Source organism: Lolium rigidum, chromosome 3, assembly GCF_022539505.1.
Source record: "Lolium rigidum isolate FL_2022 chromosome 3, APGP_CSIRO_Lrig_0.1, whole genome shotgun sequence".
NCBI classification, from domain to species: Eukaryota; Viridiplantae; Streptophyta; class Magnoliopsida; order Poales; family Poaceae; genus Lolium; species Lolium rigidum.
In genome coordinates this window covers 119806919-119823125 of record NC_061510.1, presented here as the reverse complement: position 1 = coordinate 119823125, position 16207 = coordinate 119806919, and the positions used below count along the sequence as shown (strand labels likewise).

The window sequence follows — 16207 nt, the reverse complement described above, 5'->3', positions numbered from 1 at the left end:
GCTCCAGCTTATGTTTAGCTTTTCCGGCCAACTGCCAAGCAAAACGCAGGTAACAAACGCGTTCGCTTCTCTTCACTCCCGTCGTCGTCTTCTCGCCTCACGACACAAGCAAAGCACACCATCCCAGCCAGCTCCCCTATATATGAAGCATTCGATTCTTCCCTGCCCCACTCATCTCATCACCAGCTCCATTAACCGAACAGACCTTCCTTAGCAAGAGCGAAAGAGCAGAGAATCAGGCAATCAGTCGAGCACCTACGACGTCGCAGCCTTCGCGGTCTTTGTTGCTCGCTCCATTCCGGTGGGCAGTGCCACTACATGACTACAATGGCGACGCCTAAGGCGTTGAGGAAGGCGTCGATCGGCAGGAAAGCGTGGCGGCTGCTGCGGCTGGCGGTGCTCTGGGCGCGGAAGGGGAGCGCGGCGCACAGCCTCCGCCTGCTCAAGACCCTGCGCCACGGGGGGCGCAAGGACCAGCTCCGGTACGGCGAGCGCGAGTTCTCCATCGACGAGACGCCCGCGTTCCGGTTCCGCACCCCCTCCGCGCGCGTGCTCCGCTTCATCCCCTGCATCGCCACCGCATTCCCGGAGACCCCTTGCGTCTACGGCGAGGACCGGTACTTCTTCTCCGGCGCCCGGGACAGGGACGACGAGGGCTGCGTCGGAGACTACGACGACGATGGCGAGCCGAGCGAGTGCGGCGTCGAGGATGAGCAGCTGCTCGAGCGGGTGGTGATGGAGGCCAGCTGCGGGAATGTGGAGGCGGCGGAGGGCGCCGAGGACGCCGGGGTGGACGTGAAGGCGGACGAGTTCATCGCAAAGTTCTACAAGCAGATGAAGCTGCAGCGACAGATCTCCTGGCTGCAGTACAACGAGATGATGCACAGGAGTGTATGCTAGCTTAGTTATGTTTCTGTGAACAGATACTCAGTTTTCGTTCAGCTTCAACATTACATACATAGTTTATACTTCCGCAGCATTGTGCACGGATACATGCGTTCATTAGAGCAGGTCTAACAGACCCCGTAAAAGGGGCAAACCCGTATAATAACCGCCGATTTGAGGGTTTCGCGTCTACCCGGCCGTCTAGCACGCCCCGTAAAAACGGCCCCCGCATCGATTTTTGCTGTTTTGGACTACGGGGCGGGTCGTCGCCCCTACTTGTGCGGGGTGGGAGCGGGGATAGTGGGTGAAACCAGCATCGCCCACTCCACGCCGCGCGAAGCATTTCGCCGAAGCCAACCGCCGCCGCCGCCGACCGATCTCCTCCCCGCGCCCTTCCCGGCCGGATCCCGCTTCCATGGACCGTGCGCAAGAGCCGCCTGCCGCCGGCGATGCATCTCCTCCGCCCGCGGTGGTCGATGTCGCCGTCGGAGTTGCGCCGAACGCCGGGGCGGTGTCGGCCATGATCTCCGCCACCATCCCATCGAAGAGGAAGAGGATTCCCAAGGTATTCTTCGAATCACCTGCGCCGGCGGCCGCAGCAGCGCCGGCCGCAGCTTCCCGGCCCAAGCCCCGCCGGCTGCCAAGAAGGGGGCCAGGCTGAAGACCAAGGCGGCCGGGCCGAGGGGCGTCGCGCCGGCCAAGGTGCGGACAAAGGCCATCAACCGCATCGGCCTCGCGCCTCCACCGTCCTCCAAGGCCACGCCCTCTCCTCCCTCCGTTCCGTCCAGTGCGCCGCTCGCGCCGCCGCCATCCACCATTGACGTAGACAAGGTGTTCGATGTTGAGTCCACAACATCCTACATGGACATGCTCAACGAATCCGCGGTGAATTTGGACGCCGGTATGGATGCATTCGATGCCGAGTGCAACGTCGAAGAGATTGATGAGGAGGAGGAGGATGAGGGTGACGAGGAGGAGGTGGTTGAGGTTGATCCGGCTGCCGCCGGTTCTTCGTCGACGCCGAAGCCACGCACGGCGAACTACAGCGAGATCGAAGACACCATCTTGGTCCGAGCTTGGAGCAAGGTGGGGATGGATGCGTGCACCGGAGTGGACCAAGGCGGCAAGCGCTACTGGCAGCGCATTGAGGATCTGTACCACCAGCTGAAGCCTCGCACGAAGAGCATGGCGGACAGATCCTACCGCTCACTTGAAGGCCGATGGAACATCATCAAGCCGGCTTGTTCTCGTTGGAGTGCTGCCATGGATCAAGTGGCCGACAACCCCCCTAGTGGATGCGTGCCGGGGGACTATGTAAGTTTTCCTTGTGTTGATGATGCAAGCTATCCATATTATGTGTTCATGATGTGGAAACATCTCCTCATACTATTGTTGAGCAGCCCACGTACGCTAAACAAAGGTACAAGGAAATGGCCGGCTCTAAGAACAAGGACTTTCAATTCCAACATTGCTTTGACATCCTTCAACATCTTCCTAAGTGGAAGTTGAGGGACAACGAGCCAAAGTGCAAGAAGGAGGCACTTCTCACCATGGATGATGAAGCGGAGGACATGAGTGGGAGAAACACCGGCAAGCCCGAGGGCAACAAGAAGGCCAAGGAGAGGGTCAAGGTAGAACAAGAAGCAGCTAGCTTCCGGGAGAAGTTGGATCAACTCATGAAGTCCAAGGAGGCATTGACAATGAAGACGTTGGAGACCAAGCTCCTCATCACCGACAAGAAGAGTGTGGTGAAGCTTGCCAAGGTGCAAGCAAGGAAGGAGCTTGACATAAAGATGATCGCAGCCAAAGAAGCCAAGGCCATGAAGGAGCTCTTGGCCGAGGAGAGGGAAATCATGATGATGCGCACCGACGGCATGGACGAGGATCAGCTGGCGTGGTGGAAGGAGACCAAGGCGGACATCATTGCGAGGAAGAAGGCTGCCCGTCAAGCTCGTGATCAAGGTGCGTCTCCGGCGAGCGGTGGCGCCGGTGGTGATGGATCCGTTGATGGTTGATCAGATTTGGGAATTCCGTGGCTTGAACATTGCCTATGATCGTGTTGTGATGTTAAAACTATGAATTATGCATCACATATTTTGGATGTGCTATGTTTGATCTGAAATTGTTGTGCAAATTGCTGTCTAAAACCCTGTTATGAGGGGCCAAAAACTCGGACGAGCTAGCAGAGCCCGTATCCCCACCCCGTAAAACAGAAGCTCGTCCGAGTTTTTGGCCGGCGAAAACTGGATACAAGGCCCTTTACTCGTGTTATACGGGGCGAAAATATACGGGGCCTGTTAGACTTGCTCTTACTCCTGATTCCTGAATTCGTGTTGGATTTGGCGGGCTCGTACTCTCGCTCTCGCTTGTGGATCCGATTTTATCTCTGGAGAAACGGCGTGCCCTTCTACCTCCAAATAAACTCCTAAATTGAATTGCATGGATTCCGTCGGGTGCTGCTGCCACGCCCACTCGAACTGCACGGTTAGAAAAACAACGGATCCCATCTTCCACGTTTAGTAAGAAATAGGTGAGTCGACAGACGATCCATCCCATCCAACCCAAGCAAATCACCCCCGAGCCGTGAGCCTGCTAAAGTAGCAACACAAAAAAATTCAACGAATATTAGAAAAAAGTATCAAAACTTCATCAGCCACTGGATTGGGTTTATTAGCCTTGAAGAAATGAAATAAGAAAAATTTGGAGGATATTCTTTCTAATGATAATGCCAAAAAATATTAAGTTGGCTCATTTGTCTTACTTCCTTTCCCTTATGCCAATCATTTTTTTTTGCGGGTAATTTTCCCTTATGCCAGTCATTTTCTTTCCCTTATGCCAGTCATTAGAGGTCTCTTGACTTTTCTCTTCCATATTTTGGATTTTTTTGCGTAATCGTAATATAGAAATTATCTTGTTGTGATCCTATGAATCAGTTCAATTAAACCCTTAGATTCGTAGTAGAGCCACAATGATTGAATCTAAAGCTAAACCAAGGGTTCTTCGAATAAGAACCACTTGACAATCATTTAGTGAATCAGTGTAATGATTCGACAAAATCAAGAGAAAACAGTTGTCCTTTAGGGAAACAAAATTGGAAGGAAGAACCATCCCGCACCCAGGCCAACGCCGACTAGTGGGCCGCTGTCGTCCAACTCTGCCAACACGTCCCCCACTATCCCCGCCACGAACCCTGCCCCCAAGAAGGCCGCTGTCTAGCCCCTAGCGCCGGAGCCCAAGGCCATCCTCCCTCCGGTCGAGGCGCCCGAAAGTGACGACGAGAGGCTATTGTCGCAGGAGAGGACCTCGCGCACGTCCTCATGGCACCACCACCGCGTGCAGGAACATCGACGCCGGGAATGGAGAGGACCTCAAGCATGTCCTCTAGGCCTCCACAACGGCGGGAATTGGGCGGCGACGGCTGTAGGGACGGGCGGCGGTAGGGAGGGTGGCCATCGCTGGAATATGGCCGGCGGTAGGCACTCAGGTCATGTGGGGAAGAGAGGAGGAAAAGACAAAGTGATAGTTGGTGGCATCGCGGGGCCGACTTTTTTACATACATGTGATGTATATTTGCATTGCGTGATGCAGAATTTGCATCGCGATGTAAAAAATAATATTTGGGCCCTTTTTTACATCCACATCATCTGTTGGAGCTGTTTGTTTGGGTCGGTTATTTTACATTTACATCATGTGTTGGAGATGTCTTAGAAACCTCTCGAAACTAAATGGATCAATTATTTTGGCCATCATTTTTCGGAAGGACGAAGATTGGGCAACCAAGGAGCTCACGAGAAGGCTGAGGAGCAGGTGGGGCCCACGACACGCCCAATCTAGGCAAGCGTGCCGTGGTGGGTCCCAGCTTCTCGAGCATCCAATTGCCTAGATTCTAACTTCTAGGTGTATAATTTGATATGAAACTGGAACTTTCAATGGTGACTGCCATCATACAAGAAACACTGAAAATAAAGACAAAAACTTCATGATGAGAATGTAGTATTTTACCTCAGGACTATTAATTTGTGGCACTAACTTGATCTCTATATATGCTAGATACTTTTTCGACCGATAAACCGTCGGGGAGTCCCCTATGGTGTGATTTATATATATATATAAAAGCCCAGAAAAAAAAGGCAAAACGGGTATTTACATGGTATATACAGAGAGGGGTATAGATGAGTACCCAAACAACGAAGCTAAAAAGAAAACTAGAGATAAACAAAAAACCAAAAGACTAAAAAGACTACAACCAAGTGGCTATTGAAGATCTGTGCACAGGTTTAACTATGGGTGGAAATTGGTAGTGGATAGTCCATATTATCCAACATTAGTATTCGAGAAAATAAAAATGGAAGTGGTAATATCCGAATCCAGGACGTCTATGAAAATGGATATGGTAAATATCCGGATCCGTTTTACAAAAAGCAAATACAAATATGGTTTTGAATTTCGAAGCAAATGTGGATATGAAAATAGATATATCTGTATCCGAATAAGATTATGTCAGCCAATTTTAGTAATTCGGCCCCATTATACCAATTATCTAACGCAAATCGACCAAATGTTCTTTTTATGTTATTTCATTTGAAACTACTATGCATTATATCAGTATATTTATCTCTCTACCATTCTATAGTTGCCTCATTATAAGACATGAATGTATTATTTCCTTATATTCGTATCCGCTCCGAATTGAGAAAACATCCGCTCCGAATTCGTATTCGAGTAACATATCCGCTCTGAATTCGTATTCAGCAACATCCGTATCCGCATCCGTATTCGTTTTGGAAATATAGAAATGGATATGGGAAGAGCACTATCCGATCCGCATCCGATCCGTTTCCACCCTAGGTTTAACCCTGTGCTTAATGAGCTCTAGATCATATTTAAAAACTGCTTTGCACGCCTGCATACATGGTTGTTTGCCTTCAAAGATCAGGGCATTACGACATTTCCAAATCCCCCAAAGCGCACATGGCATGCTACATAATTAGAACCATATAAACTTTCCAAGGTCATATTTATAATTATCCTATGATCGGTCCTTTTGTTTATGAGATGCAACTATTAGTACACTACTAGAAAAAGGCCTATAGCGTAACCCCGGACGCTCTAAACTGGGCATGTGCCGGTGCTAAATATCGCCGGCGCACATGTTTTTAGGGTCGTCGGTGATAGCAGACTACTGCCAGCGCACGTTCGAGCTGGCGCGCCGAGGATAAGGGTGAACCAGGTCCGGGCCAGGGCGAAAATTAGAGTCGTACTTACCACCGGCTCACCACCATGTTGGTGCACCGGTGGGCGCCGACGGTAAGTGCGCCTCTAATTTTCCCTCCACACCCCCCGTCGATCGCCTTTTCAGTTTCAAAAAAAAATGATAGAATTTTCAAAAAATAAAATCCTTCGAGATCTCATGTGTTATGTCACCTAGTTTTAGTGAAAATTGAAAAACATGAATTTTAATATACTATACAAAATAGCGTCATGTTTTGGTAAAACAAGATTTCTGGTTGCATACGACCTCCAATGAAAAAAATATACAAAATATATCTACGTTGAAATTTCCTATCTGATTTCAATGGTCATTTAGACAATTTTTGGATTCGTCAAATTCAAAACAGAAACAAGAATTTTTTTTAGCTTTTAGATTTTGGTTAAAAATTAATATTTACCCATGGTGCACCACCATATTAGTGCGCCGGCGGTAACCTAGGCTATATATGCAAAACCGCCCCTCTGTCTCTTCTCCTTGCTCACTTCTCCCCCTTCTCCTCCTCCTCCTCCTCCTCTTCTCCTTCCTTCTCCTTTTATCCTCACCGACGGCCTCCTCCTACTGCTGCATGAACGACCTTGTACTCCTCCTCCGATGACCTCCTCCTCCACCTCGACCCTCCTCTTCCTCCTCCTCCTCCTCCTCCTCCTCCGGCCTTCTCCTCCACCTCCACCTCCAACCGCCTCCTCCTCCTACACCAGCGTGGAAACGACAACAATGCGACCCCCGGCAACGGTTTTCGAGGACGAACCCGAGATAGACGAACCAGGCCTTTTTTGAATTTTGAGAAAATATACCGCCGGCGCACCAGGCCTGGTGCACCGGAGCTCACTCATATCACCGCCGGCGCACCAGCTAGCGCACCGGCGGTAAGCCATTACCACTGGCATGTTCCCACCGGTGGGTTCTGGTGCACCGATAGTAACCATTTTTTGGTGCGCCGGTAATAAGGCTTCCCTGCTAGTGGTATGTGTTTGATTTATTTACGACTGCATATTATTACTTCATTCGTGTGTATAACATAGTATGATACGACGCGAGAGTGGGGATGTGTTTGTTAGATCTTTTTTAAAGTTAAAGAATGCTTTATCATTTAAAAGGTGAATCTTTACATCTGGCCTCTGCATAACTAAGATAGAGACATGCGCTCAAATCAAACCATATAAAAAGACAAAATAAAAAAGAGGCGCATTACAAACATTACTCAAACAAACTGCATAGGAGCCTAAGGTGATGATGGACCAATCTAAAGATTACACTGCCATCCATGTTGGATAAAAAAAATCTATCATTGTGTCCTCTAACAGTGTAGACACTTTCATAAATAGGCCGTGATTCTCCACGAGCTCTAGAAACTACCATGTACTCCACCAGTAGATAACCATCACGAGAGAATAAATTTATCGTTAAAAACCTTGTCATTTTTACATAGCCATAGCGGCCAAATAGCAACAAGCACTCTCACTCTAATTAGTACTTTAAATCTATGATCCACATTTACAAAGGATTAACTTTTTCAATGCCCATGATGATGGACTTGTTTCAGGAAGGAGGACACTGACGAATCAACAAACCGGTCAGCCAAACTAGGAAACCGACAAGTATTATTGTCTGGGGCGAATCGCCGAGGTTGTATGATGTGAAACTAGGGTTACAAGGGTATCTCGTACGATTGAATCTGTCCCCTCTCGTTGGTTCCTCCCAACCCTTATATAGCGGGCTAGGTCTCACAGTCTACCTCGAGGTCGAGTTACAGTTATAGGTTGATTCACCCGATATGGGTTTTGCTTTCCTAACGTGACGTCTTCGGATTGTTCTGGATTTCTTCATGGACTTTCTTCTATTTCCTCCTAGGCTTTGTACCAGGGATAGCAATACTTAGGACCCGATATGGTATACCCGTATCACACATAGTTTAGCCAATTGCTGAATATATTAGCAACGCTACATTGTAGGTATAAGTTAGAACCTATTTGGATAACCGATCACATAGATCTAACAAATTTGCACTGAAAAAAGAAGTGTTTTATAGTCTCGTCGTGCTGACAGGAAACATACTATATACTTCGGTGTCAATTGTATTTTATATCACGCGTGTAGTTAACTTGCTCGCGTGACTACTTAATTGGACTATACATAGAAATTGTGGTGTGGATGATCAAATACTAGTGGCTGTACTAGTTGGGGTAATGCTTTTTCTTAATTAGCAATTGACTTTGCATGAAGTGATTAGGATAATTTTGACTTTTCCATGTCAAAAATAATACAATTAAATAAAATTGTGAGCTTTATGGTTTCTAGCTAGATTAGAGAGAAAATTAGAGTTGCCTAAATTTAATGGATCATCCTGTGTTGCCTTGTCCGTCAGAGATGGGTCATCTAATGTCGCCTTGTGTCCCTGGTAGGCTTCTTGATTATTGGTTTCTATGATAATGCCTAGTTGATGCCGAATTCCGATTTACTCACTCTAATCACTATTTCAGGATCAAGACTAGTTCTTCATTCCCTATAGCTAGTTTCCAAAATTAAATTTCTCCCAAAATATGGGGACAAACATTTTAATCTTAACACACCATTTATTTGTCTTTATTCGTTATTTTGCAAATGAAGACTAAGAAGATTGGGAAGATTTGTAATATGAAGATTTAGTTTAGGAATTTCTTTTTATTCTTTTGTAATAAATTTTCTTATGACATTGTTATATTGTGTTAATATCAATAAAGAAATGTTTTCCTTATTGCAGGAATTGCTTGTCTTGTAAATATTGGATGACTATAGATATAATCAAATGTTAAATGCTTTATCTATATTGAGTTCTATATTTTGTTTGATTAAACATGTGGTATTTTATATAATGGTTTACAATTCCATTTTTATTTGAATTGCTATATTCGTATTTGAATTGAATTCAAATTGTATTCCACAAAACCAAATAGTTCAACAAAGGTCATGCCGAAATTTATCGCACTCATGTCGATGACCTAAATCAGTTCCACCGGCGTGAGAGAAACTTCAATCTCTTTGTGTTGTAAATAAACGCGTAATATTTCCCAAGAATGCATGAATGCAATGCCCACAGCTGTGTTCGAGTTATTTATTCTCTCTATGCATGGGATGTTATAAGCGTCCGAGTGCCTCGATTCTAACTTCTAGGTGTAGAATTTGATATAAAACAAGGACTTTCAAAGGTGACCCCACCATAAAAAGACAGTGAAAATAAAGACAAAAAACCCCATGATGAGAAAGGAGTATTTTACCTCTGGACTACAGGTTTGTGGCACAAGCTTGATCTCTCTCTCTATATACTATATTATTAGAACCATATATGCTTCCCAACATGATTGTGCTTATATTTTTAATTATCCTACTGTGGATCTTTTTGTTTATGAGATGCAACTATTATTATGCGTTTGATTTATTTACGAATGCACATTATTACTTCATTCATGTTTATAAACTAGTATATTACGACGAGAGAGTGGGGACGTATTTGTTAGATTTTTTTAAGATAAAAAACACTTTATTACTTAAAATGTTTAATCATTACATCCTATCTCTGCATAACTAAGATGCACACAACCGCTCGAATCGAACTAACGCCTAAAGTGATGGCGGACCAATCAAAAAACTATGCTGCCATTCATGTTGGATAAAAAAAATTCCTAGTTGTGTCCCTCAACCGTGTAGACACCTCCATAAACAGGTTGCGATTCTTCACACGCTCTAGAGACGACCATGAACATAACAAAGCTTGCACCGGTAGATAACCTGCACGAGAGAAGAATTTTTATCGTTGAAAACTTTGTAATTTTTACATACCCACAACGACCAAACAACGTCAAGCGCTCTCACTCTAATAAGTAATTTAAACCTATGATCCACATAGTTTAGTCATATTAGCAACGCTATACGGCAGGTATAAGTTAAAACCTATTTGGATGATCGATCACAAAAGATCTAAAAAAATTGCACTTAAAAAATAAGTGTTTTATAGTCTCGTCATGCTGACAGGAAACATAGTTTATACTATGGTGTCAATTGTGTTTTATATATCTACCACGTACTATTTTCTACCTCCATAGTACGCTGGATCTATTGGAGTCGCATGTGATACAGGTACCACGTGAGGTGGACCTGGACCTCGAATACTGCCCGTGGATATTATGGTGTTACTTCGGGCTTCTTTTGACACCTTAAGCTCACTTTATTCATTCAAAATAGAGGTTATGTCATCCAACACATGCAAAATAAGAAAATCCGTGGGATCAATGGGCCAAACTTGCTCCATTGATCCCCTAGCTACCATAGCTACACCGTGAGCTACACAATTCGCTTTACGGTAAGAGTGTTTAAAAATAAAATTTCAAAAAATGACTAACCATATAGTAGCAATCGTCAATAACTGTTGCGCAATGTCGAGAGAGTTTTCTTCCTCCCTCATGATATTAATTACTTCAAGGCAGCCTAACTCAAATATGATCCGGTTGCATCCAACGGATTGCACAAGGATAAGTCATTCCTTCATTGTGTGCGCCTCCGTTGATATTGCATCATGAACATGCTCAAATTTAGAATTCATCGCTATTACAAAATTACCAAAACTGTCACGGATTACCACTCGTGCGTGTTGTGGCCCGTACGTAGCAGATCAACATCAAACGATGCATCCACACTGATTTTAACAAAGTCCTTTTAACACCCATTCACCCTTCTTTGTTCTAGCTTTTGGAGAGTTGGCAGTCAAAAAAATATTTGATCGATGTTGCTGCCCTCCCTGGCTCCTGGTCAATATTTCAGTTCTTCGTCCAACGCGTCTGCGCGGTTCACACCTTAAATTAAGCAAGCCATGTTCCCCGTTGACGATCCAATTAGTAATTGCGTAACATAATCAAGGAGAGAATGTTTCATGTGAGAAGCAAGATAAACCGGTAGAGTAGCAAGTAAAACAAATCGTTTTCTGACGTTATAGCACGCGCAATCACAACTCACGAGCAAGCTGCCTTCGACGAGAAAAGCGCAAGATACAACAGATCAACGAAAGCGCAGGGAGAAGTACAAGATACAGATGAAGGAGAGCAAAAGCAAATTTCGACCTAGACTCTTCACAGAGGTCGACTGTCAGTGCTGCTGTGTACCTAGGCTGGGAGCACGACTTGAAGTAGACGACGAACTTGCAGGCAAAAACCATGGACAGTGAACCCGCAGGACGAAGATACGGCGGCGAGCGACATATATAGGAGACGGACCCCACATTACAGAGAGGCGACGCGCATTCGTTGGCGTCCTACCAGCCGTCCGTCCGGCCGATGAGGCGCCGCATTACGTGGTGGCGCGCGCGGGGCCCACACGCCACGGCCGCAATCATCGACCTGCTGCTCCTCCAGCTTATGTCTAGCTTTTCCGGCCAACTGCCAAGCAAAGAAGCACGTAACTCCGTCGCGTTCTCGCCTCACGACACAGGCACAGCATCATCCCAGCTCCCTATATATGCAGCTCATCTCATCACCAACTCTCTTACCGAACAAACCCTTTCCTTAGCAAAAGCGAAAGAGCAGAGCAAGCAATCAGTCGAGCAGCTTCGGAGACGCAGGCCCTGCGATCGCTTTGCTGCATTCCGGCGGACACCATGACAACAATGGCAACGCCCAAGTCGTTGAGGAAGGCGTCGATCGGCGGCAAGGCGTGGCGGCTGCTGCGCCTGGCGGTGCTCTGGGCGCGGAAGGGGAGCGCGGCGCACAGCCTCCGCCTGCTCAAGACCCTGCGCCGCAGCGGCCTCGGCCTCCACGGCAGGCGCAACGACGGCCGGCTCCGCTACGGCGAGCGCGAGTTCTCCATCGACGAGACGCCCGCGTTCCGGTTCCGGACCCCCTCCGCGCGCGTGCTCCGCTTCATCCCCTGCATCGCCACCGCCGTCCCTGACACACCCGCGCGCTACGGCGAGGACCGGTACTTCTTCTGCGACGCCCGGGAGAAGGACGAAGAGGGCTGCGCCGGGGACTACTACGACGATGCCGAGCTGAGCGAGTGCGGCGTCGAGGATGACCAGTTGCTCGAGCGGGCGATGATGGAGGCCAGCTGCGGGGACGCCGGGGTGGACGTGAAGGCGGACGAGTTCATCACCAAGTTCTACGCGCAGATGAAGCTGCAGCGACAGATCTCCTTGCTGCACTACAACGAGATGATGCACAGGAGTGTCTGCTAGATAGCGCGCGATAGCTATATTTTCTGTGAACAGATATTGAGTTTACTGCTTCCACACCATTGTGCACGATAAATAGAACGAGCGGATGTATGGCGTCCGGTCCATATCCTGCCCGTCCGATATCGTTGGAGATTCGTGTGTAATCATTTTGCAGAAAAGACCCCCCACTTATGTCTAATCAGGATCTATTCCTATAGCTGGAGTATAAAATCCCCAAATCAAATATCCCTCACAAATCCGGGTGTCGGCTGCCTCCTTGCTCTAGCGCCGTCGCTCGCCGCCTCGACGCCCTCCTACGCTCGTGAGCTCCGGCGACCTCGCGCCGGACGGCACGACGCTGCATCGGGCGATGCATCGCTCGCGCGCCGCTGTGGTCGTACAGGGCGCCTCCTCGTCGCCGTTACCTCGCACTGTGGCTTTCTCCGGCGCTTGAGGGAGGGCCAGGCGTCACCCAGGCTGCCACCAGCCAGCACGGCCGAGGCGCGGCTGGATGGGTGGTCGGAGACCGTGGGTGGACGCTGGCGGCTGGATCCATTTTTTCTTTCTTTTCTTCCTCTTTTTTTTGAATCTCTCGATCCAGTGGTTGTTCATATGGATCCACTAGATTTTTGAAGAACTTCAGATGTATCCCTCTGGTTCGTGTATGAATCCTGTACGAATTTTTTGGACATTAACCTCGAAACGTGAAGAAAATTTTCTGCTGTTAGATACTCATCAAGAAATTCTGAAGAACTTTAGAGAGACAAAATGGATCCATATAAAAATTTGTGAAGAACTTTATAAAAACAACAACAAATCAGAACTTTTTTTTGCCACTGTTAGATACTGATATTGAAATTTCGAAGAACTTTGGAGTGAAAAATGGATCCACGCACAGAAAGGATTTATAACAGTGAATTTGATAAAAGATAGGACCTTTTAGTAAAAGTGAATCACCCATCTTGATGCAATGCACGGCGGGAGATACAGTCTGGGTCCATATCGTCCTGAGATAATCCTAATCCGCCGGATTGATGGTCTCAGCCTTTTTTATGCGGCCGTGTGGGAAATGGGCCAGGGGTACTTGGGCCATTCGTACCTAGGCTAATCTCTATTTTCTTCAATTCCCTTTTTTCCTTTTTTATTTTTTTGTCAGTTATTGTATTTGACTATATAGTTTCAAACAAAATTCAAGTTACTTTTGCTGGATTTTATCAATTTCATTTTATTTACTCTGACTATTTTTTTTTTATTTTCTCTTTTTACAATTCTATTTTATTGTTAAACTCTACTTTTATGTTATATTAGAAGGTGTTATTTTAGTATCAAGATTCATGTTTTTGGACTAGCTTTTTTATAGTTCTCTTTTTTGGGGTAGTGGTTTTTTGAGGGAAAAATAACGGGTGGAAAAATCACTTGCAACTCAAATAAACTATCACTTGTAGCTCAAATAAATATCACTTTTCAATTGAACTATAAAACTAATGTTATTTTTTCTTTCTTGTTTCTACTTTTGTATAAAAATCATGTTCTTTAGACTAATTTTTTAATTTTTTATTTGACTAGTGGATTTTAAGAGGGGAAAATAACGGGTGGGAAACCACTTGCAACTTAAATGAATAGTTGAAACTTAAATAAATATTACTTTTCAATTTAGTTAGCTTTTGGGGTTTCTAACTTTTCATTTTACCGTTGATAAATAGCCGTAAGGTTGAAAACTAGTGAATTAAAAAATTGCTAAAATATTTGAAATGAAATTAGCTTTTCGGGTCTCTAACTTTTCATATTTTACCGTTGATAAATAACGAGAATAGGGTTGATATCTTTTAAGCTAAAAAAGGTTAAAATGAAATTAGCATTTCGCGTTGATAATTTTCACATGTACCGTGGATAAATAACGGGAAGAGGGGTTGATAAATTGTAAGCTAAAAAATCGCAAAATATTTTAAATGAAATTAGCATTTTGGGTTGATAATTTTTCACATTTACCGTTGGTAAATAATAGGAAGAGGGGTTGATAAATTGCAAGTTAAAAAGTCGCTAAAATATTCTTAATGAAATTAGCTTTTCGGGTCGATAAGTTTACATTTACCGTTGATAATTAATGGGCAGAGGGTTGATAAATTGTGAACTAAAAATGTTACCAAAATATTCTAAATTAAATTATATTTTCAGATTGATAACTTTTCACATTTATCGTTGATAAATAATGGGCACAGAGGTTGATAAATTGTGAGCTAAAAATGTTCGTAAAATATTGTAAATGAAATTAACTTTTTTAGGTTGATAACTTTTCACATTTCCCATTAATTTATAAATAATGGGTATATGGGTTGATAAATTTGAGCTAAAAATGTCCCATAAATATTCTAAATGAAATTAGCTTTTCAAATTGATAACTTTTCACATTTACCGTTGATAAATAACGGGTAGATGGGTTGATAAATTTGAGAGCTAAAAATGTCCCAAAAATATTCTAGATGAAATTAGCTTTTCGGGTTGATACCTTTTCACATTTACCATTGATAAATAACGGGTAGATGGGTTGATAAATTTGAGAGCTAAAAATGTCCCAAAAATATTCTAAATAAGATTAGTTTTTCGGTTCGATAACTTTTCAGATTTACCGTTGATAAATAATAGGCATGGGTTGATAAATTGTGAGCTAAAATGTTTCTAAGATATTATAAATGAAATTAACTTTTTGAGTTGATAACTCTTCACATTTAACATTGCTAAATAACAAACAGGCGGTTGATAAATTATGAGCTAAAATATTTCCAAAAATATTCTAAATAAAATTAACTTTTGGATCGGTAACTTTTCTCATTTATCATTGATAAATAACCAAGATAGGGTAGATAAATTGTGAGAAACGAGAATTGCCAACATATTCTAAATGATATTAACATTTAAGGTCAGTAATTTAATAAGGTTGTCAAATATTCTATATGACATTAACATTCTTGGTAGCCCTAGGAACCTCAACAAATTTGTCTAATAGTCGATGCATGGTAAATATTTGATAGAGAATCGTCACACACACTAAATTTACTTGTCGGGAATTATAGTTGAAACACCAAGATCGGTGAACTGGCGATTTATTAGGACTTTTCGGTGGGTTTTTCTAGTGTATACGTACAACAAGCTGAAGTTTTACTTCTATCTACAGTGTTAGCGGTGTAGTACAAATAACAAACATCCCTAGTGCTAACAAGAGTCCATCAAGGATTTGTTGGTCAATGACGAGAATGTAAGAAGTGAGCCTAGCTCACTTGGTTAGGGAAGTGGATGTACAACCCAGCCACCTAGGTTCAAGTCCCCAGGGACGCGAATTTGGGTTCTTATTATTTAAAAATAAAAATTATTGTAGGGGCTTCCCCTACCGTATTCCTTTCCAAAAAAAAAATGACGAGAATGTGTTGTGCTTGCCTGCATGAAATTGTTAGTTCGAATCGCAGGAGGAGCGCCTTATTTTTGCCTGTGCGCGTTGAAATACGGCTGGAAGCCATCTAGGGATGCCCTCTTGAGATAAATGGTGTTTTGGTCTTATCAGATTTTACATAATGGAAAGGTCAAGTGTGAAGCTTAATGATAAAATTGGACCTTATTTCGAGAGGATTTCCTGCTTGAGTGTCATAGCGCTAGAGGACTTTCAGATAAATGGTGTTTTTGATCTTATCATATTTTACATAATGGAAAGGTTAGTGTGAAGTTTAATGATAAAATTGCACCTTATTTCCAGAAGATTTCCTGCTTGAGTGTCATAGAGCTAGAGGATTTTCACATAAATGGTGTTTTTGGTCTTATCAGATTTTACATAATGGAAAGGTAAGTGTGAAGCTTAATGATAAAACTGGACCTTATTTGCA

The 16207-nt window shown here is 44.4% G+C and overlaps 2 protein-coding genes across 2 annotated transcripts; both read left to right on the top strand.

Annotated features, from left to right (window-relative positions):
* Nucleotides 1-327: 327 nt before the first annotated feature.
* Nucleotides 328-968, top strand: LOC124695419. Its single transcript, XM_047228272.1, has one exon. The coding sequence runs from the start codon at nucleotides 328-330 to the stop codon at nucleotides 898-900; it is 573 nt and encodes a 190-aa protein (XP_047084228.1). The 3' UTR covers nucleotides 901-968.
* Nucleotides 969-11677: 10709 nt separating this feature from the next.
* On the top strand, nucleotides 11678-12381 carry LOC124698834. The gene has a single exon (XM_047231248.1). It carries the CDS (start codon nucleotides 11781-11783, stop codon nucleotides 12354-12356), a length of 576 nt encoding a protein of 191 aa, XP_047087204.1. The 5' UTR covers nucleotides 11678-11780; the 3' UTR covers nucleotides 12357-12381.
* Nucleotides 12382-16207: the final 3826 nt, after the last annotated feature.

Excerpts from the sequence above, each read along its gene's own strand:
- LOC124695419 (XM_047228272.1), top strand. The coding sequence starts at position 328 with ATGGCGACGCCTAAGGCGTTGAGGAAGGCGTCGATCGGCAGGAAAGCG.
- LOC124698834 (XM_047231248.1), top strand. The coding sequence starts at position 11,781 with ATGACAACAATGGCAACGCCCAAGTCGTTGAGGAAGGCGTCGATCGGC.